This window comes from Crocodylus siamensis, chromosome 1, assembly GCF_052110815.1.
Source record: "Crocodylus siamensis isolate JL-2025a chromosome 1, ASM5211081v1, whole genome shotgun sequence".
NCBI lineage: Eukaryota > Metazoa > Chordata > Crocodylia > Crocodylidae > Crocodylus > Crocodylus siamensis.
The window spans coordinates 415,814,956-415,841,997 of record NC_143395.1 but is presented as its reverse complement, the minus strand read 5'-3'; the positions used below and the strand labels follow the sequence as shown (position 1 = coordinate 415,841,997).

Here is a 27,042-nt window from a genome sequence, read left to right as displayed (position 1 = left end):
TGCAGATAGCGGAGGGAGTGGGCGGGGCGGGCAGCAGGGCCCTGTGGAAGTGGGGCGCCCAGCGCAATTATGGGGGGCAGACTAGGCAGTTAAGGGGGGGCTGAAGCGTGCACAGAGCAGGGTTCACATTACAGAAGAGGGGCTAATAGCAATGATTACAGTTTATGCGCGCTCGCCCACGGCTGCGAGTGACAGACTGTGGGGGTGGTCCTTGGTGCCGCCCCTTCATAGCATACTTACCTGGCAGGGGAGATACCATGATCTGGAAGGTGGTTTTCCCAGGGTGAGGCTCGCCCATTGCACTCCGGGCGTGCTGACCCCTGCGATTTCCCCAAATGCGGGAAACTCGACTGCATAATTTGTGGTAGTGGGGGACTGCGTCCGCGCTCTCCCTCGACATCGCGGTTTAAGAACAGACTATAAGAAAAGGTCAGGGGCTGTGTCCTTTGCTGTTGGAGTTCTTAACGGGTTGTGATTCCAGGGCTGTGTGGGTCTCTGCACTGTGGGATGTGAAGGTCCAAGCCCCCAGTTACTTCTTATGGGGTGTGGATTTGAGGGCTTCATTGCAGTTTTCTTCACTGTAACTGTTTAGTCCTAATTAATGCTAGCTCTGCGTGGGCGGGAAACTGCACCCAGCGCCACCCCTGCTGCTGGGTCAGGACACGGAGCCACAAAAGCAACATGTGCCAGGCCCAAAACGTGTCAGGCCCAGACATACAGCAAACAGATGTGGGGCGGGGCTCAGCACTATGGCTCTGCTGAGACGCGACAGCTGTAACGGAGGAACAGGGGGCTCAGGTCTGTCCTGCACCCGGGCCTGAACATACACAAAAAAGCGCCAGGCCTACTAGGCTGCGGCCTGGACACATCATCTCAGCTACACTGCTAGGCTGCTTTGAAACAACAAAAGGAGACCCAGGCTCATTTTCCTGGGCCTGGATTGGGCAGCAAAAACTGGCCAGACCTATACAGCACCGAGGGCTGGACAAACAGCAGGAAGTGCCCGGGCTTCACCCAGGCCCAAATCTGCCAGCCGACATGTCATTGGGCTTCAGCCTCACACCGATGGGCTGAAATTTAACGGCTGTGAAACAGCAAAAGGGCACATGATTATGGCCATCCAGCTGAGACACGAATGACCACATCATTAATTAAGATGGCGAATAGTGTAGGTCCAAGGACAGAGCCTTGAGGGACCCCACTGGTCACAGCGCACCAAGATGATGGACTTCCATCAACCACCACCCTCTGGGTCCGACCACGGAGCCACTTCCTCAGCCAGCGAATCGTGGTGAGGTCAAGGCCGCAGTTGGCCAGTTTTGGTAAGAGGTGATCATGGGATACCAGATCAAAGGCTTTTCTGAAGTCAAGATATATGACATCAATCTCTTCCCCCTTGTCCAGGTGATAGGTTACCTGGTCGTAAAAGGAAATGAGGTTGGTCAAGCAGGACTTACCCGCAACAAACCTGTGCTGGCTATCCCTCAGGATGCTGCTATTGGCCAGTCTATTAAGGATGGCCTCTTTGATAATCTTTTCTAAGACCTTCCCCGGGATAGAAGTCAGGCTGATGGGCCTATAGTTAGCCGGCTCCACTTTCCTCCCTTTCTTGAAGATCAGCACCACATTGGCCTTCTTCCAGTCTTTGGGCACTTCACCAGAGTGCCAGGAGCTCTCAAAGACCCGTGCTAGGGGCTGGGCTATGATACTTGCCAGCTCCTTGAGTACCCTGGGGCGTCGATTGTCAGGGCCGGCTGACTTGAAGGTATCCAGGCTGTCAAGGTGTTCCTTCACGAGGTCAGCATTTATGGAGGGCAGGGGATCTCCCTCACCTGGACCGCCCTGTCCATTAGCAGGCATGGGCCTCCCATGGGACTGATGAAAGCCCGATGCAAAGTACCCATTTAATAGGTTGGCTTTTTCCTGGGTGTCAGTTGCCTCATCTGGTTCAGCAGGGGTCCAATGTTGCCCTTGCTTTTCCTCCGGCTCCCCACATGTCCGACAAAAGACTTCTTATTGTCCTTGATGCTCGAAGCTATTGGAGTTCAGTCGCAGCCTTGGCTTTCCTGGTTTGCTCCCTGCAGGTCCAGACCTGAGCAGAGTATTCCTCCTTGGAGGTGGATCCCATCCTCCATCCTTTGTAGGTCTGTCTTTTTAGATGTAGGAGGTACATCGGGGTGGGGAGATGCATTGGGGCGGGAAGCAGGCCGCAATGGGGGACGGGCGGTAGGGGGCTGTTGCATGCTCTTGCCCGAACTTGTGCATGGGTCGGTGAGTGGGTGACACTGGGGCCCGGCCTAGACAGAGCATACTTACCCGGCAGGGGAGATACCATGATCACCCAGGTGGTTTCCCCAGGGTTTTTGCTGGAGTGGTGGAGGTAACGGAGCAGAGACAAGAGGTTGGATTGCTGGAGGAGGTGGTACGGAGGCGAGCTCTGATTCTAGAGGAGTATGGACCGGAGAGCAGATCGTCTGAGATCCTGAGAGCTTCTGCCGTGAAGGGAGCATTTGGTGAGCTTTCTGACGGCGTTGCTGAGGAGAAAGAGGTTGGGCCTTGGTCCGCAGTGGGCCGAGGAGGCAAGGAGGTATCTTCAGAGATGAAGAAGAGTCATGATGTTGTTGGGCGAGAAGGTTCTGGAAAGGGGGCAGTCCCGCGGCAGGAAGAGAGGCAGAGCTATGCAGAGAGCCGTCAATCCGCGTGGAAGGTGCCGGAACCTTCCTACTGTTTGTGGGAAGATGGAGACCCGTGAGGAGCGGTGAAGCGGCGCGGAGAGCCACTCTGGCCCCAGAGCGGGTAAAGGGGAACACCCCCGTGCTGAGCGCAGACTGTATGACTGGGGGCTTTTGGAGGACTTGCACGTGAACCCCAAAGATGTGAGTTGTGTGCTGGCTTTTGATAATCTCCGCCCCTGGAATATCTCCTTCCGGAGGTGAGAGGTGTATGTGGCCTTGTGGGCCAGTGCGCGGAAGTGGCGGACAAGTTTTATACTTTAAAATGTATTCAGACAACGGAGAGCATGCAGTTGTGAGGAGGTGGCTGGAGGGGCGGGTCAAAAAGATCCTAGATAACCAGCAGTCCTGGACCAGTGGCAAATCTGGACTGGGGCATGGAGAGCCAGAGTCATCCTAGACGAAGACCCGAGACACCCCGGTGGGGTGAGACACCTGCCCGCTGCGGTGTCCATAGGGCCGCACCGCGGTTACATAACCTATCATGGCCAGCTGAAACTGTGTAGCAGGTGTGGCTTGGAGGGGCACCTCGCTGCCTTCTGCAACCTGATGGTTTGCTACAGGTGTGGCGGCATGGGGCACCGGGCCAAAGCCTGCACACAGCAATTGAAGCACGCCATTTGTGGAAGTGAGGGGCACCTGTGGCGCCGGTGCCCCCTGTCTATATGAACAAAGCACGAGAGTCGCACGTGGAGAGGAGAGGAGAGCAAGAAAGAAGATCCAGAGGATGCAGAGTCCAACAACTTGGATATGGACAGCTTCATAGTGGAGGAAACACCAGAAGTGGAGCAGAGAGATGACGTGATTGAGGCGGCCAACCAGCCCTCCGAGTCGGAAGAAGAGCAACAGATGGAAGAGGAGCAGAGCGAGGGAGCGGGAGAAGGGGCACACGAACTTGAGCCAGCAGGCATGGACTTGGATCTGTCTGGGGATAAGGGGAAAGAGCCTTCCCCCGCGAAAGGAAAGAAGAAAAGGAGGGTTAAACCAAAGGAAAAAAGGATAGAGGAGGAAGGGGGAATGGTCCATGAGACAGAAGGGGCAGCACTGGAAAAAGATGGGGGGGGGGAAGAGTGGGGAGCTGCCTGTGGAGAGATGAGAGGTTGAGGAATCTGGAAGGGCAGAAAGTTAGGGCTTTCTGAGCCCGACCACGACTGTGCATCTGGCTAGGGCCACGGGGATGCGGAAAGTGGGGGGAGACTCCTCAGACCCAAGTAGCGGCACGGACGATTTATGAGGCACAATTCTCTCTGGAAAACAGCCTTGATGGCATTGACCATAGCATCCTTAAATGTAAGAAGTGTATACGGGAGGCAGAGATGGGGTTCAATGTATACAACCTTACAAGGCCGGGATACACAAGTGTTGGGCTTGCAGGAGTGCTGGATTCCCTGGGGGAGGAGTTATAGATATTTGGAGAAGCAATGGGGGGCTGGGACCATTGTGGCGGGGGGGCTCAAACGAGAATAAAGCTGCAGGAGTGGAGATCCTGGCAAGGGAAGTGGGGTTGAAAATCAAAGACCAGCAGGTCTTGGAAGAAGGGCGACTGCAAAAGGCAGTGGTTGAGGTGGAGGGCGTGGCAGTGACTTTGTACAACGTCTATGCCCCAGCCGAGAGAACGGAGAGGGTGCGCTTCTTGCACAAAATGGGGATGTGTGGGGGGTGGAGGACTGTGGATCGTGATGGGGCATTTTAATTGCATCACTGAAGAGAGTGGGCAGATTGGGATAGGGCATGGGGTCGGGATGGATACTGCGGGGAAGTGGCTGCGGGGGTGGATTAAAGATGAGGAGCTCCAGGGCATTTGAGAAGGGATAGGGGTTTTTACTAGAGTGGATCTGGGTGGGCGGGGGCAATCGAGAATCGATTTTGTGTTGGTGTAGGGGGGTTGGAAATCCGCAGCAAGCGACTGATAGACGTCAGCTTCTCGGATATCACGTCCTGTGGGTGGAGGTGGGCATCGGGCAAGGGCTTAAACAGGGGAAATTAAATCTGTCCTTATCGGATGACCCGCAGGAATGCATTGCCTTTCAAAGGGCGTATCGCCAGTGGCAAACTTTGCAGCCCTTTTCCCAACACGGTGGGACTGGCGGGTAGAAATCAAGAGGCGTGTGCGGGAGTGGTTCACTGGCATGGGGAGGAAGAGGGCACGGCAGAGGAAGAAGGAGCTAGCGCGCTTACAAAGGGAAGTTCAAAGGTTGTGGGAAGTGCTGAAGAAGAGGGCAGCGGGGAAGGGAGAATGGGGAAGGGCGAGAGAGGGAGTGCAAAACTTGTTCTGGACCAGGAAGCAAGAACAGACGTTCCTGGCCAAGGCGGCGTGGGTGGATGAGGGGGAGGAATGAGGCAGGTTTTTCGCCTTGTGGGTGAGAAGGAAGAAGTGGGTGATGGGGGCGGTCTGCACGGCTGACAGAGGGAGGGTGAAGGATGTGGATGGGGTCTTGCGGGAGGTGACTAGGTATTACGGGGATTTGTTTCATAGGAAAGTGATGAGGCAAGAACTGGAGGGACTAGTGGGGAGTCTGAAAGCAAAAGTGGGGGAAGAAGGGAGGGAAGGGCTGATAAAGGAATTGATGGAAACCGAGATGCTGGGGGTCTTGAGGACAACGCCATTAAAGAAGACCCCAGGAGGTGATGGGATCCCGGTGGAATTTTATGGGAAGTTTTGGGATTTAGTGAAGGGGGACCTCTTGGCCCTGTTTAAGGAAATTATGGATCGGGGTCGGGTAGGGGAGGGCTTTGCCCAGGGAGTTGTGGTCTTGATCTGCAAGAAAGGGGGACGGGAGCACATCAAGAACTGGAGGCCGGTCACCCTGCTGAATTCCAACTATAAATTATTCTCCACGATCCTAGCGGCAAGGATGGGGAAGGTGTTACCGCAGGTGCTGGGTGGGGAACAAATGTGCATGGTGGGGGGCAGCGGACGACACAAGCACACTGGGTGCTCCGGGATACGCTGTCATACATTGCTGACCGGAAGTGGAACACGATAGTGGCGAGTCTCGGCCTGCAAAAGGCGTACAACACCATTGGGCACGAGTTTCTGTTTCGGGTTTGGGCAGGGATGGGGATGCTGGGGGAATTCGTGGGGTGGATGCAGGGAGGGCAACAAGCAGGGTGCTGGTGAGGGGCTTCCTGGGAGAAACCTTTGCAGTGGACTTGGGGGTGAGGCAAGGGTGTCCGCTGTCGCCGGGGCTCTTTGTTTGCGCCATTGAGCCTCTGGCGCAGCAGGTCAGGAGGGATAGGGTGATCGGTGGGGTTCGAGTGCCAAGGGGCGGGGAATTAAAAGTGCTCCTGTACATGGATGACATGACGTGACGTGCGTGGTGCAGGACGAGGTGTCCCTAGGAAGACTGGTGAAGCACGCCAATGAGTTTGGGGAGGTATCTGGAGCAAGAGTGAACGTGGACAAGAGTGTAGTCCTGGCGGTTGGGAGTTGGGGGGATTTGGGGAAATTTGGATTGAAGGTGGAAAGGGAGGAACTGAAAATACCAGGCATGTGGATGGATACCCAGGGGAAAGGGAAACGGGCTTGGGAAGTGTTGGAGGGGAGAGTAAACCAGACGGGGTGGGTTGTGGGGCGCACGCGGTTTCTCATCGAGGGGCAAGGTGCAAGTGATCAAACAGTGCCTGTTGCTGCTGATCTTGTACACGGCGATGGTGTACCCCTGTCCTGGCTACAGGCCTGGCGGGTCCAGCGGGCATCGTGCCTCTTCTTTTGCAGGGGAAGACAGAGAAGGTGGCCAGGACAGAGTTATATAAGGCAGAAGGGCTGGGGGGATGGGGTCTCCCCAACATAGAGGTCTTTGTTTATGCACATTTTTTGAAGATGGTGGTGAGGGAAGTGAGGGGCGCATCGGGGATGGTTTCCAACTTTTGTGTTTTCTGGCGGGGAAGACTCCTACCAAGGCGGGGACTGTTCAGGAGCGGGTGGTGGGGGGTGTGGGCTTGGCAGATGGCACTCCCTTATGCGCGCCTTGGATCCTTTGTTGCAAGGGAAGGCTTGGCGGGGTTAGGGAATCGAAGGGCTGGCAGATGCCAGAAGAGTCCTTAAGTTCATGAGGGGGAAGCAGAGGATGTCAGATGTCGGGGAGCTGAGAATGGAGCAAGTCAGCAGGGTGTGGCAAGGGCTGGTGGGGAAGGACTGGAAAGGGGAGTGCAAGGCGCTGGCGTGGAGGACCGTGCAAAACGTACTGCCAGTGCCACATCGATGGAGACTCTCACGGTCCCCCAAGAGCCCAAGAGAAATCTGTGCTGAGCTCATGTCAGTGGCACGTGTCTAGTGGGACTGCTTTTATGCACTAAAGGCGTGGGGGAAGGTAGCCACCTATTTGAAGGAGACCGGAAGGGGAACAGGGATCACTCTCGAAAATGTTCTCTATGGGTTATCAGAGGGGACATGGGGGGTGAGGGTCTTCATCACATGCACCGAGGTAGCACTATGGCAAGTGTGTTCCCTATTGGCGCTAAAGGGGTCGTGCTTTTGCATGACAGAGTTTTTGCAGTTAGGAATGCACGAGCTGCATTTCTATAGAGGTAGAGAAAAGAATAGGACAGAAGGAGGGGACACAGCTGTGAGGGAGTGGGGTCTAGGAGCGGCCGTGTACTCCCTAGTGCCCCCTACCATCACGTAAGGTGGACTCATCACCCTCGGATCCGCGCCCGCCACGACTTTGATGATAAATAGGTTTGTATGGGAGGCTGTCTTTATCGCCCCGGTGAACGGTGTGAATGTCCCTGCCCCTACTCCGTATGGGGTACCTCTGTGCACCCCTTGCCTTAAGGGCTATGCGTGCCTCCAAACCTCCCCTTCAGCATGCCCCAAGCCTCGCAGTTGTTCCTGGACATTTATCCTGTCCTGTTCCTCCGACCGGCCCTCACTGGCACCCCTTGGGCTCATCCTACCCTGGTGCCCCTCTCTGGCAACCCCGGGTTTGTCCACTCCCTGGCGCCCCTGGGGCTCACCACGCCCTGACGCCAGTCACCAAACTTCCCGAGGCTATCACGCCGCCTGGGCCGTCTTCCTAAACCCTTGCTAGTCACTCTACTGTCCGAATACTGGTGGATACCGGATTGGGCTCAGGCGGCCGGAGCCTTACCTGGCCTCTCCAACCCTACTGGGTTCTTGTCCGAATACTAGTGGATACCGGGTTGGGCTCAGGCGGCCGGAGCCTTACCTGGCCTCCCCGACCCTACTGGGTAATGTCCCTCTGTTACTGGGTTTCTAATAATCAGTACCTGCCCCACTCTGGGGCCTGTGCCGCGCCTCTCGCGGCTGGGGCTACAACCCCACACGGCGAGCACCTTTCTGGCACTCCTTATGCTGTGCTCGCTGTGGCACTGTGCCCCTATTGGGCACTGGGAACCCCCAAGCTGCTGGGGAATCCCCGTGAGGCCTTCTCTCACCCCTACAGCCTCACCCGGTCCTCCAGGGTAACTATAACTGAAACCCGCCCCACCTGGCTACAACATAAACAATACAGAGCCTCCCCGCTCATAAAGTAAACTCCAAGCCCCTCGAGGGCTTGTTACCTTACCTCCCTTTAGGGTGTTCTCATCCCCAGCATCATCACAGCCGGTCAGCACGGCAAACTGGCTCCTGCTCCTGCTCCTGCTCCTGCTCCTGCTCCTGCTCCTGCTCCTGCTCCTGCTCCTGCTCCTGCTCCTGCTCCTGCTCCTGCTCCTGCTCCTGCTCCTGCAGCCACCAGAAAGGAACTGCTCTCTGGCATAGCCCTGGGCAGTTTATAAAGGCCCGGCCCTGCCCCCTTCTGGTCACCTGACCTATCCGGTTGCTGCAGCAACCGGCACCTGAGCTGCCTCTGGTGATTGGCAGCTCCCTAACCCTCCATTAGTCACAGGACACCTCCTTGATCCTGTGTTCTGGCAAGGGCTGGACTTCAGGGGGTCTCAGCCCCGTATAGGCTAAGCGAAGGGTCCGTACTTGTTGCCAGGAAGGGTGGGTGAGGGCTTTCGTATGCACTTGTTGTTTTTCTTTTATATATAAAATGACTGACCCTGTATCCATGTAAGAAGCAAATGTAATATGTTTGATAGATAAAACTATAGTCAAAGCGAAGTGAATTTGATGTCATTTACCATGTGAGTATTATGTAATGCCTTGAAATTGTATTGGGTATTACCTTCTGTGAGGCCTCATTTGGGGTTGTTTTTATTTTGTTTGCTATTGTCTGGTTTTTTCTAATAAAATGTTTAAAATGTAAAAAAAAAAAAAAAAAAAAAAAGTTTTCCCAGGGCGAGGCTCGTCCCTTGCACTCCGGGCGTGCTGACCCCTGCGATTTCCCCAAATGCAGGAAACTTGACTGCACAATTTTCAGTAGTGGGGGACTGCGTTCGCGCTCTCCCCGATCTCACTGATTAAGAACAGAGATAAATATTGCTGTGGCGTCTCATCAGTCCAGCAGGCCCAGAGGCTTCTGGGAAGTAGAGTTTCTCTGCTTTCCCCTTTGCTGCCCTTCTCCTGGCGCTCCTGCTCCTGAATTTGAAAGAGTCTCATGTGTGCGTGTGTACATAGGTAGACAACAAGAAACACAAACATCTAGAACTTCTTTTATTAAACCACCTGAGAAGTTGCTAATATATATGTTTCTAATTTTGCAAATTTTTATTTCTATTTTATCTATTTTTTTAAATTAAAAAAATATATAACATAAAACTAACAGGCGGTGAGGCTGAGCGGCAGCCTCCAAGCAGCGGTGGTTGCAGATACCCCAGATGAAATGCAATTCAAATGGTGCTGCTTAGTGGAGGTTTGCACCCCTGCCTGACCAGAGGCTCGTCTTTAGCTTCCCACTGGCCGGCTTCTCGTGGAAGGATCTGGGCTGCACCCTAATTTTATGGAAATGGAAGACACCTCCCTAGCTTGCTTCTGTGGCTCCATGGCTGAGGGTGAGTGAAGCTTGGAGGCATCCGAACCCCAGGCCTGTCTGTAGGATGCTTGCCAAAGGATTTGGCCCCAGGCTGAAAAGTCTGGGGTGGAGGATACTTGCCGGTAGGAGGGCCACATAAGGCTTTTGGACGATTCAAAGGATTCAGAACTGATCTGGCTAATTTGACTTGGTACATGAAACATTTTCCAAAAAACAAAAACCCCACACCCTGCACCCTACAGGGCTGTACCCAGCACCCCTTGGTTTCGAGCAACCCAGAGTAAAAGCTTCTGGGCCTTTTCTTTTAGGTCAGAGGTTTGACTGACCTGGCAGGGGAGAGACCCCTCTTCTCCATCTGGGAGTCTGCAGGGGAGGAGACTTGCCCACGGTTGCACCATGCAGACATGAACGATTGAGCTCTGCTCTGTCAAAATCTGGAACTTAATTCAGAGCCGACTTGGGCCTGGAAACAACATTTAAAAAAAAAAAAAAGACTGTCCCAGGCAGCAGCTCAGTTGGGCAGGATGTGGCAGAGACCCAAGCAGACAGGCAGGGGTTGAGGAGGGTCCCGAAGGAGAAGCAGTTCCCTCCACCCCCGGTGAGCAGCAGCCCGGTCTGGGCAGGCAGTAGGATGGTGCTGTGGTTGTGCAGCAGCAGCGGCCACTCGGGGCCTCCTGGAAGGAACAACTGAGTCCTGAATCCAGTGTGGGGCACAGAGCTGCTTGCTCCAGGGCAGCCCCTGAAGCCTTGTTTGGAGGGGTGCACCAAGGCTGAGTCAAATCTACGAGGGTTTGCAAGGTCCTGGAGCATTTCCGGAATATACACAAGCTACAAAATGAAGCTCCAAAGACCCTGACAAACCACCATGAGATGCAGGAGGTGATTAGAGCAAAGAATAAACTACTGCTCATGGATGTACACCCTGGGGACAGCTGCCAGGCTGTGGGAACAAATCTTCCCTAGGGACCTGCAGAACAATGGCAGGGATTTGAACTGGCAGGTGGCATCTGGCACTCCCCGTGTGAGCGCTGAGATGCAGAGAGCCAGGGGTCCCACTGGATTGACCCAGGCGTACCTGGCGGTGAGAGGAGGAAACAGTTGACCACGTCCTCTGGAGCTGCCCATACACCAGGGAGGTGTCAGAAAGAGTCAGCAAACTCCTCCAGATGGTGACAGGGGTCGTAATCCTAACCAGAGAGGCAGCACAGTTCAGCCACCAGTCCAAGCACAAGGGACCCAACAGCTTGCTTCAGCCAGTTCATCTCCTGCTTCAGGAGCACCCTGGGGAAGACCAGGGACCCGCTCATGTACACCAGCCACCCAGACAGACTGTGCCAAAATGGGGGTGAGTGAGCCCCAGCTGTACAGACCAGTGGAAGAAGAAAGAATGGCACAGACTGTTCAGGGACGGTGTCATGGTGCGGGGTCCTGGGAGCGGCCGTGATCTCTCCTAACGCCCCCTACCATGCCAAGTTCGCGATAAAGCACCCTCGTGCTCGCCTGCCACTTCTTTGATGTTATGTATTTTATAAGGGAGGCTGCCTTTTGTCCCCTTGGACACGGTGCTCTGGTTTATCCTGACCCCTGTTCTGTATGGATTGACTTGGTGCACCCCAGCCTTATAGGCTATGCGTGGCTCCAACCTTCCCTGTACCACGCCCTAAGCCTCGCAGATGTCCCAGACGTTGTTTGGTTGGTTTCCTGTCCGCGCCCACACTGGCACCCCCGGGCTTGTCATGCAGCTGGCGCCCCACACTGGTGCCCCTGGGCATGTCATGCAGCTGGCACCCCACACTGGTGCCCCCGGGCTTGTCACGCAGCTGGAGCCCCTCACTGGTGCCTCTCACAATTGTGGCTCAGGTGGCCGTAGCCATGCCTGGCCCCCAAATCCCCTCCTCGGGTCTTAAAGCGAGTGCCTGCTCTGGGGTTTCTCGCCTGTGCCCACCCTGAGTCTTCTCACAATTGGGGCTCAGGTGGCTGTAGCCCTGCCTGGCCCCAAATTCCATCCTCGGGTCAACAGTTCCTGTGGGCCTCAGGCAGCCTCATCCTTACCTGGCCCCCAGTCCTCTGCACCCCTTCTCAGGGCTGGGGTCAGTGCCCCCTGAACATTGTGTCCTTTCTGGCACTGGGGTCCCCACATCACCGTGGAGCCCCTATGAGGCCTCCTCCAACCCCTAATAGCCTCTCCCGGTCCTCCGATCTTATAAAACTACAAACAGAAAACTCAAGCTCTTGGGCTACAACATAAACTCCAAGCCAACTGGCTAACCATCATGCAAATCCCTACCAGGGCTTCCTCCACCCAGTATCCTCAAGCAGAAACTGCTCAGGCCTTCAGGCTTCTCTACTCTGCTTACTCCAGCAGGGCTCCCTCTTCCTCGGCTGCTAGCAGGGAACTGCCTCCCTGGCCTCAGCCTGGATCACTTTTACATAGGTCAGGCCCTGCCCCCTTCCAGTCAGCTGACCAAACTGCGGTTGCCCCGGCAACTGGCACCTGTACCTCTTGATAGGAGCAGGGCACCAAAGTGCACTGTGACAGATGGGACCTCCAGAGAGAGGAGGATGACAATAAAGTAGAGACCGACGATGAAGACACAGAAGATGAAGAGGATGAGAAGGAAGACAATAAGGAAGACGGGGACTTAGGGGGAGGAGGTGTGAAAGGATTGGGGAAAGAAACAGAGGGATTATCAACAGGAATGGGGAGAGGAAGGGGGGATGTGGAGGCTTTTTGTGTAATTGTAATGGTTATGGGAGACGGCGATGACCAAGTAGACACGTGGGAGTGTGGGTGTGCAGGTGCATTTATTGTAACGGGAATGATACTGGTCAGCTGTAGACGTGTGTTACTGTATTTTGCTGTGCCAGTCTCTGGTCAGGTGCTTATTTTTTCCTGACCAGCCGGCAACTTCTGCTCCCTTGTGAGCCGACAGTTTGGATTGCTACATCCACTCTTAAAGATACTAAAGTTTCTCTCCTGCCACGTCTTTGATGTCAAAAAGGTAAAGGAGGAAGATCTTGTCCCTGTCTTCCTCGCTGTCTTTTGGGGTTGCACATAGTGCTCTCGGACCTGGGGCTCCACCTCCCCTACACCCCGCCTAGTGCCAACCTGATCTTTCAAGGTTGTTTCTAGTAAGTATGGTCCCAACCAGCTCTTCTTGATTATTTCTTACCACGATAGTGGCAGACAGAGCATAAAGTCTCTATCTTCTACTACAATGTCCATATACAGCCCTTCTGCCCTTAATTGGATTTAATCCAACTTAAAATCTCCCTTCTCAAGGCAAATGGGGTTTGGACACCCTGACAAGGGTGCTAAATGGCTCCTTTTACTCATGGTCTTGCTGTTTTTCTGCTTGTTTTCTTCCAGGGTTGTTGTTGCTCCAGCTCCAGTCATCTGGCTCTGGCATCCACATCTGCTGCTCCAGCGAGTACACTGGTTCCTCCGATATAGCTGTCCTATCTCTGACTTCCACCAATTGCCCCTAGTGGGGCATTCGTCTCACCATGTGGCGTCTGTTGGTGATGGAAACTTGCGTCCGGTTCCACTGCTATGCCATCCCAGGCCAGTTTTAATCCACCATTCAAGTTTGGTTTGGTGAACAGGCATCAGCATGCGTTTACAAAGCATTCCTATGACAGTGCTGGATGTTCCTCAGTCAGTGCTGCTCCTGCGGCCAGCTGCTGGTATAATTGTCGTTCCAGCATTTTTGGTAAGTCTCGTCTTGTAGCAGGATCGTTTTTCCTGCCACAGTTACAGATGGTTAAGTGAACTGTGTTGGTCACAAGATGGGATGAGAAAAGTTTAGCTGTGTATATATATTTATTTATATAGAGATAAAAAAAAGGAGGGGGGGCACACTGTTGGTTCATATTTAGCTTACTGTCCACTGTACCCCCAGGTCCTTTTCTGCAGAGCTGCTGCCCACCCAGTCAGCCCCCAGCCTGCACCGGTGCATGGGACTGCTCCCTCCTAAGTGCAGGACTTTGCACCTGCCCTTATTGAACCTCATGAAATTCCTTTTGGCCCAATTCTCCAATTTCTCTAGGTCACTCTGAATCCTAGCCCTACCCTCCTGTGTATCTAGTGCTCCCCCCAGCTTGGTGTTGTCTGCGAACTTGCTGAGGGTGTGCTCTATCCCATCTTCCAGGTTATTGATTGAGACACTGGACAAAACCAGACCCAGGTCTGACCCCTGGGGCACTGCACTTGATACAGGCTGCCATCGAGCTAGATGGTAGCCAGATGCCAGTCCAGATGCCAACTAGACATGAGCCTTTGACTGGTACCCTTTGAGCCTGACACTCGATCCAGTTTTCTATCTACCTTACAGTCCATCCATCCGACCATTCCTTAGCTTGCTTGTCAGAAAGTTGTGGGAGATCATATCAACAGCCTTTCTAAAGTCAACGTATATCATGTCCATTGCCCTCCCCACATTCACAGAACCAGTCACCTCGTCATTGAAGGCAATCAGGTTGGTCAGGTATAACTTGCCCTTGGTGAATCCACTGCCACTAGTTCATCCCATGTGCCTGGACATAAATTGCACAATACTTTTATCTTACTTGCATGTGTGTTTATAGTTTGTTCCAGATCATCAGGATGTGGATTGTCCACTGGAGGGAGTGTAAGTGCCGGAGGGTGTGTTGGCAATCACTAAGTGGCATCCATGGTCATGTCATACTTCTGTAATTTTGGGAGCAGGTGCTATATTGCTGGGGGCTTTTTTCCAAGCGCCCTTTTTTGTACATTTTCATCCATGGTTTGTGATCAGCTCCTGTTTTGAATCTGAGATAACATACAGTAAGAGGTGGAATGCCACACATGGCTAAGCCAAACCTTGCATCTCCTTTTCAATTTCTGCACATATCCTTGCCACTGTCATGGACCTTGAGACTATGAAACCGGCAACTTATCAGTCCCATCACTGTACTCAGCCATGTACTAAGTGACTGGCCTCTCTTCCATACTCTGGCCTTCAAACCCATGACGTGCCTTTGAGGAGGAGATGTCTTAGGTGCGTTGCGTGAGCTGTATAGGTGGGCATGAACTCGCTGACGTAATTCGACAAGCCTGGAAAATCTTGCATTCCCTGTTATCTTCAGGTGTTGGCATGTTCAGTATCTTTGATTCATCAGGCCATTTGCTTTTGAGGTCAGCGTGCACTTTCCTGCCTTCTGGACACATTTTGGCATCATGGCTGGGTTTGGTCCAGATTCTGCATACTTGAAGGGCACTTTCCATATTTAAGATAGTGACCACATCTGTCTATCACTGCTTCCTACTCTTTGTCCTGGCCCAGTTTACTTTTTATCAATTTTTCCCTTGATCATTTCATAATTGTACTGGGGCCCCTGCTACAGATTCCATATAATATGCCATTAAGTGGTGAATTGTGCAATACATTTAGGCCAGCCACATATGCAAAGAAAGACTGGCCACAAGTGCAAGTAATTATCACACAATAAAGGTGACTCTCCAGCTATAAAAAGAGCCAAATGTCTACAAAGTTAGTGCTTGCAAACGTGTAACAACTCTACAGCTGGTTTCCTCCAGTTTTAATTTGAATATGTCGCAGGGCCATTGAAGTCATGTGTTTGTTTCCCTTCTTCTAGGCTTTTTATTTGTGTTTCTAGTTGTTCTCCAGCCTGGTATATACTCATTGTCAGATCCTTCTCTCTTAGTAATTGCTCATGGATTTTTTTTGTTCTTGCACCCCAGGACAATCTGCTCTGTTACAGATGTTCTCATTCTGAACATACACCTCTCCTAAGCACTGTCATTTTTGAACTGCACAGACATCCTCACATTTTTGCATTATTTCTGTAATGTTTTCCTCTTCCCTTTTCCTTGCTTGTATGGGAGGCACTAGATGCATTCAGGGCTTCATTGCCAGGAACTGTGAAGAGCAAAACAATCTTTTGCTCTTCCTCTGTGCCCCTGTGTCCTTCACCTACACAAAGCCATAGTTAGCCATGTCTGTTTAAAGTCAAGTAAAAGGCAGCATAGATTTGCATCTTATTACAAACTATGCCAGCGATTCTCAATTAGGGTGTTGCCAGATCCTTTGAAGGGTGCCTCCAAGTGTGAGGAGACAAGTAGGGCGTGAGGAGATAAACAGACAAGCTAAGCAAATAAACCCTATTCAGGCCTGAACAATTCCCCCACCGCCCAGCCTCTCTGTAAGGACGTGAATACTAATATATGAATTCTACTGCGGACACTGGGTGTCACTTGATTCACAAAGTTAATGGGGGGGAGGAGGTGCTGGTGTCCAGAAAAGTTGAGAACCACTGAACTAACCAAAGTAGATCTATCTATCTACTTTGGGGGTGTGTGTGTGTATATATATGTGTGTGTGTGTGTGTGTGTGCGTGTGTAAATATATATAGCGTGTATGTATAAATATATATAGTGCCTATAGTGTGTGTGTGTATATATAATATTTATATATCTATACACACATACACACACACATATATAGCGTGTGTGTGTATGTGTGATGTATATATAGCATGTGAGTGAGATCTTTAGTCTGGGGGGGATGGGGTGTGCAATACCTATAGTGCATGTATGCAAGGCACATATAGTGTGTGCATGTGTGCAGTGCACATATATACTGTGTGTACAGTGCATATGTAGTGTGCACGTGTGCAATGTATATATAGTGTGTGTATACAAGGCAGAGTGTACGCATGTGTGCAATGCAGCGTGCGTGCAATGCACATAGTGTGTGCAACGCACATATACATAGAGTGTGTGTGCATGCAATTCATACAGAGAGTGTGTGACAGCTAGTCTGTGCGGTGCCAGTCTCCTCTCCTCTACAACTCAGGTTGCTGCCCGAGACTTTCCCAGGCAGGGCCCGCTCCCCTGGACGCGCAGGGCAGCCGCTACAGGCAGGCACCAGCTCTGCCCTCCGCAGTACCCTCCTGTTCCGCCACACCCGGAAGTAGCCGCTTGTCCAACCCCCAGCGAATGCCACACTTCCTGGACACGGACACTACCTTTCCGGGAGGACTTACTCTATGGCAGTGGGTGAACCAAGCTTTTAAACCCAAACCAAGCGTGTGAAGTTGCGTGTGCGCGTGGGGCCTTGCAAGTGATGACCCCCGGCTGCGAATTCACCCCGCGCGCGGTCACCACGGGCACGCTGCGGGGCTTACCCCGAAGAGACTACATTTCCCAGCAACCCCCGCTCCCTTCGGCTTACGTAATCTTCCTCGCCCAATGGAAAGCAGCAGCGGGGTTTATATTTCCCCTCGGGAGCAGCGGCCCCTTCCTTTCCCGGCCGGCGCAGCAAGATGGCTGTGCAGATCTCTAAGAAGCGCAAGGTGGGCGCCGCGGGGCGGGTTCCCGGGCTGGCGGGGCGGGGCCATATCGGCGCGGCCGGGCGCGAGGGGGGCCCGGGCAGGGTTTGGGGTCGGGAGTGTCGGGGACAGGGCGGCGGCGGGGGCGGATGAAGGCGGATGGAGGCTCGGCCTGGCCTGGCCTGGCCGCCAACATGGCGGCTCCCTGCATCTTGTGGGGGCGGCGGGGGGGGTGGGGGGCAGGATTACGTAGGGGGGTTACGTAGGTGGGGGAGGGGGGCTGCAGCGCGTGGGGCAGAGCGCGTTTGCACGTGTGTCCGGGCTGCAGCTCTGCCCTCCCCTGCGGGGCCAGGGCTCTGCTCCCCCCCCGGGCCAGGGCAGGTGCTCTGGGTGCAGCCCAGGGAGCCCTTCCCAGGTGCACGCAGGAGCTGAGTGTGGCGGGAAGTGGTCTGGTCCTCCCTGCGGCCGGGTAACTTCAGCAGCGAGCGGGTTGCAAAGGAGCTGGGTCCTACAGAACGTAACCCCACGTGCATGCTGGCTGCCCTGCGGGTGTCGTTCCAGCCTGGAAGTCTTCCGAGAATAGTTGAACCTTAAAGTCCAGTTTGGCCAGTGCTGTTTAGGAAGTCTCATCGTTCAGTTGCGGTTATACATCCACTCGTTCTGGAGCAGCCCGAGTGCAAGCTGGTGTTGGAAGAGAGTGTTCTGCTACTAAAGTTAGGCTGACCAGTTGGTTGTAGGTGTGTTTTCGGGGGTTATTGCCACCTAAGTCTTGCAGAGCGCAGCAGTGCAGTGATCCAGGGTGGCTCTGCCAGCCTCCTGAACCAGCTGCTAAACTGAGAGTATTTCATAGAGAAGTGGGGGCTGGCAGAGATGTTCAGACGTTGTGTCTAGTCCAACCACCAGCATGAAGCGAGATCCTCCCTTGTTCAAACAGTCCTGTTCAGTCTAAACTCGTCATAAGGCTGTTCACCCTGATACCTAGCACCCTAACCTGTTGCAGGGAAAGCAGCGGCGCTGTGGTGGTCAATGCCCTGCTTCTGTGGAAATGTTGTTAGTGTTCACTTAAGAGATCCCAGGCCCTTGTTGAAGAGAAGGCAACCTTCTTCCTGCCCGTTCTGTACTGGTTTGACCATGGGTCCCAGGTAGATGGCCATGGGCCTTGCTACAGAGAAGGCAACCCTTTTCCCGCCCAGTCTATACTGTTTTGACCACGGGGTAAAATTCCTTCCTGACACCAAATTCGACTGTCAAATTTGACTCGCCTGATCCTGAGCAGAGGGGCAGGAAAAGCCCTCTAACCAGGAGCCTCTGGCTCTGGCCCCAGCTGGAGCATTGACACAGCTGGAGCCCAGTCATAGTTCCCAGCTTTGGTTGCAACCAGAGGAAGGCTTAAAAAATACCCTGACATGTATAGCAGAAAGCGGGGATAGGGGCAGGAACCAGCAAAACAACAGTTGGTTTTGTTGAGCAGAGTTTGACCAGGTCTGTTTCCTTTTCTAGTTTGTCGCGGATGGTATCTTCAAAGCCGAACTGAATGAGTTTCTGACTCGTGAACTGGCCGAAGATGGGTACTCTGGAGTAGAAGTCAGAGTGACTCCAACCAGGACTGAAATTATCATCCTGGCTACCAGGTGAGAGGAGTGTGCTTTGAGCTCTTTGATGCTGTTTAGAGTTGTGTTTGACACTTGTGTGCAGCACGTCTGTGTATTGCATTTCTTTAGGAAGGTGGCAAAAAGAAATTACAAGAAGAAATTAAGGCAACCCCCTCCCCTCACCACCAGTCCATGCCAATTTGAGCATGGGGTAAAAGTCCTTTGTGACCCCTAATACACTGATCAGTGTCACCCTGAATGGAGGGGCAAGATTAGCCAGGAACAGCCTTCTGGTTTTGCAGGAGCATTGGCACAGCCCAGTCACAGGGGGCATTTTTACATATGCAAGCACTGCAGTGCCGAGTGCTTTGAAAAGTCTTTGGTACTGTGATGCTTTCATAGTTTGTAGGGTCTTAAGGGACTGAGCGGATTTCATAGGTTTCATAGACATCAGGGCTGGAAGGGACCTCGGGAGATCTAGTCCAGCCCCCTGCCATAGCAGGAAAGAGTACTGGGGTCAAATGACCCCAGCAAGGAGTTCATCTAATGCTTGCAGTTGTATAAGTGATGAAACACACATCAGCGCTGAGAAAATGGCGGTGGTGCGCTTTCGAACTAAAACACATCGGCGCTACTGTAGTTCAAAAGCGCACAGACATTTTCTATGTGCTGACATGGATTTTGCCACTTATGCAACCGTATGTGACGCAGCACAGTTCGCCTCAGCTTGTGTGTGGAGCAGCTCAGTTAATCGAGTCTGCTCCGAAGCAGCGGATCTCCGGTGTGTTGCCGGACAAAGAAGTATGTGTATAAATGCCCGGAGTCCCCAACCTTGGCTGTAGCCAGCACCCAGTGCTGCTGAGTAAGGATTAAAAAAAGCACCCTGCTATGTGTAACAGAAAGGGAGTGCTTGGATGACCACCTTTGTGAAAGTGGCAAGCAGAAATAATGGGAAGACTATTGGCTATTAGGAAAACCTTCCTGGAAATGAGAGTAAATAGCAGGATTGTCTTTCAAAAAATACTAGGTACCTGATTCTGATCAGTCACTTAAAACTGGACTGAAGCAAACGCTAGCACTTGGATCAGATCATTAAAGGTTTTCATGTATCAGATTCTGTTGACATTCATGGAAGTGAAGTGACAGGCATTGAAGGCAGTTTTGATCTAGGTTATGTTCTGTAAAGCAATACGTTCAGTTTCAAATCCAGGTTGTAATATGTGGTTTGTTTGTTTTTTTTACAGAACTCAGAATGTTTTGGGTGAAAAAGGTCGTCGTATCCGTGAGCTGACAGCTGTTGTGCAAAAGAGGTTTGGCTTTCCTGAGGGAAGTGTTGAGGTAAGTTTTTTCTGTTTGGTTGATGCTTTAAAATAGGCCTTGCTATTGCTTTATATTCAGATGGGTTGGATAAGTTTAAAGGGCACCCATTTGAAAAGCTGGTGTCTGTTGGCAGATGTTTTGCCCATTGTCATGGCTACAACTATTGGTTATAGTTCTGAAACATTAGCAGATGCTCTTCTCTCCTTGTGAATGTTGCCTTGTTTCCCGAATTTGCTACAGTGATCATGACCACTTGTTAATGCTTCTGCCTCTTATCACCCCGCCATGATCTGTCTTTGAACATTTGCCTGGGGAAAGTAGGGCAGACAGTCCTGACCTAGAGTATGGAAATTAGCCTGGCTGAAGTGCTAACATGATGCAGGTTTTTTGCTGTAGCTCTTTAACAGGAGTAAGTAACTCAGTGTTATAGTTCAGGAGTCAAATGCTGTGCCTTGACCACAGTAGTACTTTAGGGGTCTGAAGCTCATTGAATTCTAAATAAATAGGTACTGTACAAATAAGAATCATTCAGCATTACACTTAGCCAGGATTAAAATGCTTGAGCATCAATTATCCAGCTTTTATGGAGTTTTGAAAGCTTCCCTGGTCAGTAGGGTTAGCCCATGACTGTCCCCATGGGTGATGACTTGTGCCTCCTGAGTGTGGGGGCGGGCACCAGATCACTGATGGGGTGGTCCCCAGTGGCTGATCCCCGAGCCAGTGGCAAAACTGGGAGTGCATTTCTAGTTTTGTGGCTGGCGCTTCCAGTGGGGGGGTGTGTGTGCACCCCCTACTATGCATTGCCAACAACCATCCCCTTCGTGGTTCTTTGGACCTTTCTCTGAAGCATCCAGTACTGAATATGGCAGGCAGTGCTGGACTGGATTGACAGCCAGCTGGTGAGATCTGTTAAGGCAAGTCCATTTTCCACACTGCATAAGGCTTAACAGCTTAGAGATTTAAAAGAGGCTGCCTTAGGATGAGTGTGTGGCTCCACCATTCAGGCTCATCGTATGCATTACCTAAATAAGTCTGCTTGCAACTTCATACTTTGACCATGATTTTTTTAAAATTTAAGCTTTCAGTCATCGCAGCATGCGGGCAATGTCTGCAGGTTGCTTCTGCAAGCACTGCCAGGCATTCCAGGCCCCCCTTGGAAGATAACATCACCAATGTAGTCTGAACTTGGACACATTGGAAAGATTACATCTCCAAGGCTGCCAGATGCTCTAGGCATGCTTGGGTAGGAAGCACCTCCTGGACTGCACTAGGCATGTCTTGATGAGCCATCAGATGACACTAGGATGCCTCAATGCAAGGAGTAGAAGACAAGCAGCAAAGCCTTTCAAAGCCTCAGCAGTGTTTATGGGTAAAGATCCTGCAGATGTGTAAGTATCAGGAGCTAACTGGGTTACTGGGTGTTATTGAGAGGTGCACAGAGGTTGATATGGAGCTCTGGTAGCTTGTATGCAGGACAACATCAGCTGTCAATGGTTGCAGCCCCATTTTCTGAGCACCTTGTTCTGCTTTGCAGCTGTATGCTGAGAAGGTGGCCACGAGAGGTCTGTGCGCTATTGCCCAAGCAGAGTCACTGCGCTACAAACTTTTGGGAGGCTTAGCAGTGCGCCGGTAAGTAAGATGTATAATACATATTCCATGGATGCAGTAGGGTAGACAAGCGACATGAGGCTAGGAATGCCTGAGTTCTGATACCAGGTCTGTAGTGTTGAGGAAAATACTAAATACCATCTTTTATTCCTAAAGTTGGTCTCTAATGAGCTGCCTGGATGAGGATAAACTTTCTTTGTGGTGTCAGCCCTATATATGATGCTTCTAATTAGACCTAGACCCTCTTGGTAAGAAATGAGGTTGAAAGTAAATTCCAAAGAATGGAGCATTAGTCTCAGACACCCTCAGGCCTGTTTCTCATGTCCCTTCAGTGATGATACGATGACGAGTCTGAAAAGGATCTCCCCTGCTAAGGGCATCCTGCTCAGTGTCACGTTCTGTTATGCTGTGTTTGGATTCCTTAGTGGGAATGTCCTCTTTCATGGATGATTTAGAGGCATTTGTCTGAGAAGGGAGAGGCAGGCATGGTTTCCTTTTGAGAGGTATTTGTACTGCTGCTTCTGTTTCCCATAACCATTTGGGCCAGGCCCTGTTCATGTGGGACACTTGCAACTGAAGTGCAAGATGCTGCAGGCTCTCAAACAAAGGTAGCAACATCAGCCACTTTATTTCCAGCAGCCTATCTAGTGTAGAGAAGGCTTTGGACAGACTGCACTATGTTGATCAGCCTTGGCTTATCTGGAAGGCTTTCTCAAAGAGCAGAATGAGCTTTATTTCCAAATAAGACTTCATCAACAGAGCAGTTGGTGGCAGATTCCACAGTTGTGGTATTGGATGCATTAATGGTAGGCAAGAGCCTGTATAACCTACTGAATATTTCCTTGAAGAGCCTGCTATGGTGTCCTCCGCTTCATCATGGAGAGTGGTGCCAAGGGTTGCGAGGTGGTTGTGTCTGGCAAGCTCAGAGGCCAGCGAGCCAAGTCCATGAAGTTTGTGGATGGCCTGATGATCCACAGTGGAGATCCTGTAAACTACTACGTCGATACAGCTGTGCGCCATGTCCTTCTCAGGCAGGGTGAGTACTTGGGAGTTTGTATCCCCTCTGCAGCTTCCTGTAATAGTGCTTCAGAGCCAGAAAAGTCTTAGCTGCTGCTTACCCGTTCCTCTAGTTGAATGGGGAAATTGGCCGCTTCCACGATCTTGGCATGTTACCTGTTCTGCAAAGCGTTCCACTCTGACTGCTGCTAGCCTCTTGAGTGTATTTGCTTCATTGTGCTTAGCCCCTTGATAGTTTCAAGACCAGGGTTCTTAGTCATTTGTGTTTTATGTCGTATAGACCATGGTGTTCTGTTCACACTTTTCCTGGAACATTGCAACTATGGCTGCACTGATAGGGATTTTGGGGGCTGATATCCATAACCAATTTTTTTTTTTAAGGAGGCATGTCGACTGATGCCAATCTGATTTCCGGTACAGCTGCCTTCAGCTGGTGTGTTGTGGTGGAAGGGGTGTGGAGGGGCAGATCAATGCCTCCCCAATTGCCCCCTTCCCAGCACTGCCGCTGCCTGTCCCAAGCACAGCCCAGCCCGTGCCCAGAAGAGCTGCAGCTGCACGCGCTCACTGACATTTATCAGCTGCATCAGGCTGATCTTTCCAATACAGCCAATTTTCTTTATATCGGTGCCAATCCAATATCAGACCACTGTATCGGTGCGCCTCTAGTTGTAATGTTTCCATGCAGTGACCCAATGTTTTGCAGCCTCTGGCATTTTCTCAGAATAACAAAAGAAGTCTGAGCAAACACACTGAAAGTGCACTTTATATGACTGACAAGGTAATGGGAATTAGTTTGAGTTACTGGAAGGAAGAGGAATTTTGGGTAGTGTTTTGAAATGTCTTGTTTCTACTTAAGTTGCATACCTGACAATCTTGGGGGAAGATCCTATATTGAGTTTATTTAAAAAAAAAAAATAGCTTAGCACTCTCACCTGATATCTCTAGTCTGCCAAGAACTAGAGAAAAAACAGCAGACAAAACTACCTCTCCCCTCTTTATGGTGAAAGGAGGGGAAAGACTTGCCCTTACAAATAGAATTAGTCATCTCTACCCCTGTAGAGCCATTGGCCTGCCAGGAGCTCTGTAAAAGCGGACTGATATCCCTTCAGTGATGATACGATGACGAGTCAGAAAGGACACTCCTGTCGAAGTATCACTCGTTCTGTGCCACGTTCTGTGGTGCAGTGCTTGGGATGCCTTTGCAGGTTGTCCTGTTCATTGAATGATTTAGAGGCATTTGTCTGAGAAGGGATACAGAAAGCAGATTCTTTTAGCTGTCCAGCTAGGTGCTCTCAGTGTAGAAGGTGGGGTTTTAATTTGGTTATTTTTTCAGGATGTTTCAGTGTGGGGCATGAAACAATGCCGTTGGCAATGACTAAACAGAGTGAAGATACAGAATGAAAGAAAATAAAATACAGCAGGACACAATGTTAATGCTGATTTGAGACCTAGAGCACAGTTTGACTAATGGGCCATAATTTAGATGCTGTCTTATGGGATGTGTTTTACCAGTCTGTTTCTTAGGTGTTCACTAGAAAGTTGGAAACTGCCACTGAACTAGCAGTTGGAGCCTATTGTAGGGGGCCATACGCCTGCCATTGACCTCCTGTTTCTTTCCTGAACTGTTCTTCAGGTGTGCTGGGTATCAAAGTAAAGATCATGCTGCCTTGGGACCCAAGTGGGAAGATTGGCCCCAAGAAGCCCCTGCCAGACCACGTCAGCATTGTGGAACCCAAAGAAGAGATCTTGCCCACCACACCCATCTCAGAGCAGAAAGGTAGCAAACCAGAACAGCCAGCTATGCCGCAGCCAGTTCCCACAGCCTAGGGGTAAGTGACTTTATTCTGAAATGCCAAGAACTAATGTGATATACACTGGAAACTTTTATGACCCATGTTAGGAAAAAACAACTGCTTTGAGGCAGGGTTGCCCAACTAGTGGTCCATGAGGGGTTAAGTTGTAGCCCCTGGGCTCCTGCCTGGTCATGACTTGCCCCATCAGTTTTGGCTGCAGCGGAGTCTCCATGCTCTCTCCCCCTCAGTATTTCACTGCCTGTCTCTGTCTCAAAGGCTGTGGCTGGTGAAGCTCAAGGTCAGCCTGGGAGCATTTGGGGAAGGGGGAGGTTCCCAGGATCCCATGGCTTCCCCTGGTGCAGCCCATAGGACCTTTGGCCATGCATGCGTACAAGTTGGACAGTCCTGCGTTGAGTCATAAAATGACAGATTGGGAAGAAAGAATTGGGTGAATTATCCGAGCTCCCAATTTTACTCAATTTCAATTGATTTAAGGATTCTGGCTAAAAGCCATGTTCCCGAAAGCAACGTGACAGACAGACATACAACCGTAATATAAATTTTAAGCAAAAATAACAGAGATGCAAATATAATTATAAAATGGGGCCAACCGTTAGGGCTTAATAATAACAAATTAAGGCCAAGTATTATTCCTACTCCTAGAATTAACATAATCAAGTACAAGTATGGCGATAAATCGGATCATGAATCTATAAAAATGTTGTGCTTAGTCCACAATTGACATAGTAAAAATCAAATATAGTAATAAAGTTTATCAGTCATATCAGCAGTAAAGGATGTTTAGCTCTGATCACTTCAGTCAGAGCTCCCAGTCTTCATCCAGAGAATTTTATAGTGGCCACTGAACACTTTCACCAGGCTGAAGTAAAGTTAACTGGTTTGTTACTTTGGAAATAAGCAGTGTTGGTAGTTTGTGACTTAATCTGAGCATAAATTAGTAGAGAAACACATGTCACTATAAAAGCACCATGGCTGGCCTGTTTAGATAGCATCTCCACCTTGAGGAGCAAGGAGATGTCCTTCCCTCTGTATTTCTCTTCTGTTTCTAAGAGGCAGCCAGCAAAAGTAGTTAAGGCATGGCCCTAAGCACGTGCTGGAACGGGAAGTAAAGACAATAGATAAGAAACATATTGAACTCCTGTAGAGAGAGCCGTGCGTCTCCCTGGCACTGCTGTGATCTGAATTGGGTTGTTCCAGCCCTTCAGTGAGGATGAAATGACGAGTCTGAAAGGAGAGATCCTTGGCCCATTGTCCTTCTCCGTGTTACTTTCTGTATCATGGATGCCTGGACTTTGAGTTGGAGTCCTCTGCTGATGACTTAGAGGCATTTGTCTGAGAAGGGTTATTAGGCCTCTTAGTACCCTGGTGTGCAAGGAGGGAGGTTGAGTCTGGTAACAGTACATGCTGAGTTATGGCTCCTGGAGAGCCCTGCTGTTATCCCAGCACTCCCTTTGTCTTTATGTCCCAGAGATTTGGAGTAACCTGCCTGTTAATAGACACGGGCCCAGCTCTCTGTGTAGGAAACATCTGAATATGTGTGTTTGGTAGTTAGCGACTCTATATTCTGGATTCTTCTAGTTTTAAATGAATGGATTAAGATGCAATTTGACACTTTCCCACTAGTGTGACTGCAGGGAGGAAAGACCTTGGGTTGGTTTCACTTTTCAGGCTGTGATAAAAGATGGGCCTTATTAGCCTCACATTTGAGAAACCTTCAAGTCTTTTCTGACCTTCAAGTGCTGTGTGACCATGGGCAGATCACTCCATCTCTGGGCCTCTGACCCATCTGTTTAAATGTGGTTAACTAGCATTATCATGTGTTCTGACTAGCACTCTTTAGCCTGGCTTGTAACTGGTTTCACACAGGCAGGATTATCTTGGGTTACTGTGGTCATTTAATAAGTTCACTGCTGTGATAAAGCCCTTTTTTATTGCTTGTAGGGTTTGTCAGCACCTGGAATGAGAAGCTTGACTACAGCCAGTGGAAGTCTCTTAATAAAATGATAAAAGACCATCTTTTTGTGGAGACTCTTCTTTGCTGTATGCAGTCTGGAGAATTTCTGCCTTCCAGCTCTGTGTGGGAATTACTCCTTGTTGAGGGTTTTCCAGCCCTGGGTTTTGTTTTCCTACCACCTCCATGGAGTCATCTGGTCAGAAGTCTGAATTAAGCAGAAATAGGCCAACCCAGTAATGTTGTCTGACTCTGAATAGAGAACCGAAGCCACTAGCTGGTAATAAGGGCTGACATTCATGAGACCCAAAACGGGAGTCCATATCTCTTGGTGACACTTGTTTTACAGCAGTTGTCTTAATTTATAATTTTAGTCCTGAAGCACCTGCCTCCCTTCATGAAAGTGTTTAGGATGCAGAGGAAGGGAATCTAGTAAAAAATTTCAAAAAAAAGGAAAGGAAGGGCCTGCTTGCCCTGGGGGGGGATATAAACCCTGCTGCTGCTACCCATTGGGCCTGGGGAGTTGGCTGTGGGAGAGCGTGGTACAAAGGGAGGAACTTGGTGTAATTCGCCTTCTGCCTTCACATAGAAGTGTGGTGGGGAGGGAGGTTGCAGGATTTTTTGGAGAGGAGGGGGGGGGGGGTTCATGTTAAATGAGTTGCCTTAGCATTCCTTGGGGGCCCTGGTTCTTGCAGTTTAGAAAGCCATACTTTTAATGAATAAATGCTGTGCTGTCTCTGCCCTTGTCTTCACCTCCATCCCTGATTTGTATAAACACACCTACCATACTCCAGGGACCTCCCCCTGTTTCAC

At 50.9% G+C, this 27,042-nt stretch overlaps 1 protein-coding gene and 5 non-coding genes across 6 annotated transcripts; all 6 read left to right on the top strand.

The window, feature by feature from the left end:
• The first annotated feature begins 232 nt into the window (after positions 1 to 232).
• On the top strand, positions 233 to 396 carry LOC149875430 (U1 spliceosomal RNA). The gene has a single exon (XR_016440059.1). It is a non-coding gene; the product is annotated as a U1 spliceosomal RNA (small nuclear RNA).
• An 8,536-nt stretch (positions 397 to 8,932) lies between these two features.
• Positions 8,933 to 9,092, top strand: LOC149875429 (U1 spliceosomal RNA). Its single transcript, XR_016440062.1, has one exon. It is a non-coding gene; the product is annotated as a U1 spliceosomal RNA (small nuclear RNA).
• Positions 9,093 to 16,817: 7,725 nt separating this feature from the next.
• On the top strand, positions 16,818 to 26,292 carry RPS3 (ribosomal protein S3). Its single transcript, XM_090030769.1, has 7 exons — positions 16,818 to 16,951; positions 18,428 to 18,558; positions 19,764 to 19,857; positions 21,374 to 21,468; positions 22,296 to 22,483; positions 24,098 to 24,293; positions 26,220 to 26,292. The coding sequence occupies exons 1-6, from the start codon at positions 16,922 to 16,924 to the stop codon at positions 24,289 to 24,291; spliced, it is 732 nt and encodes a 243-aa protein (XP_089886895.1). The 5' UTR covers positions 16,818 to 16,921; the 3' UTR covers positions 24,292 to 24,293; positions 26,220 to 26,292.
• LOC149875428 (small nucleolar RNA SNORD15) lies at positions 21,774 to 21,921 on the top strand. The gene has a single exon (XR_016440085.1). It is a non-coding gene; the product is annotated as a small nucleolar RNA SNORD15 (small nucleolar RNA).
• On the top strand, positions 23,568 to 23,714 carry LOC149875427 (small nucleolar RNA SNORD15). The gene has a single exon (XR_016440084.1). It is a non-coding gene; the product is annotated as a small nucleolar RNA SNORD15 (small nucleolar RNA).
• On the top strand, positions 25,478 to 25,619 carry LOC149875426 (small nucleolar RNA SNORD15). The gene has a single exon (XR_016440086.1). It is a non-coding gene; the product is annotated as a small nucleolar RNA SNORD15 (small nucleolar RNA).
• Positions 26,293 to 27,042: the final 750 nt, after the last annotated feature.

What these genes read in the sequence shown, in the direction of transcription:
- RPS3 (XM_090030769.1), top strand. Translation starts at nt 16,922, where the DNA reads ATGGCTGTGCAGATCTCTAAGAAGCGCAAG. An exon ending in ATTATCATCCTGGCTACCAG is followed by an intron (nt 18,559 to 19,763) that starts GTGAGAGGAGTG and finishes TTTTTTTTACAG; the next exon opens with AACTCAGAATGTTTTGGGTG. An exon ending in TTCCTGAGGGAAGTGTTGAG is followed by an intron (nt 19,858 to 21,373) that starts GTAAGTTTTTTC and finishes TCTGCTTTGCAG; the next exon opens with CTGTATGCTGAGAAGGTGGC.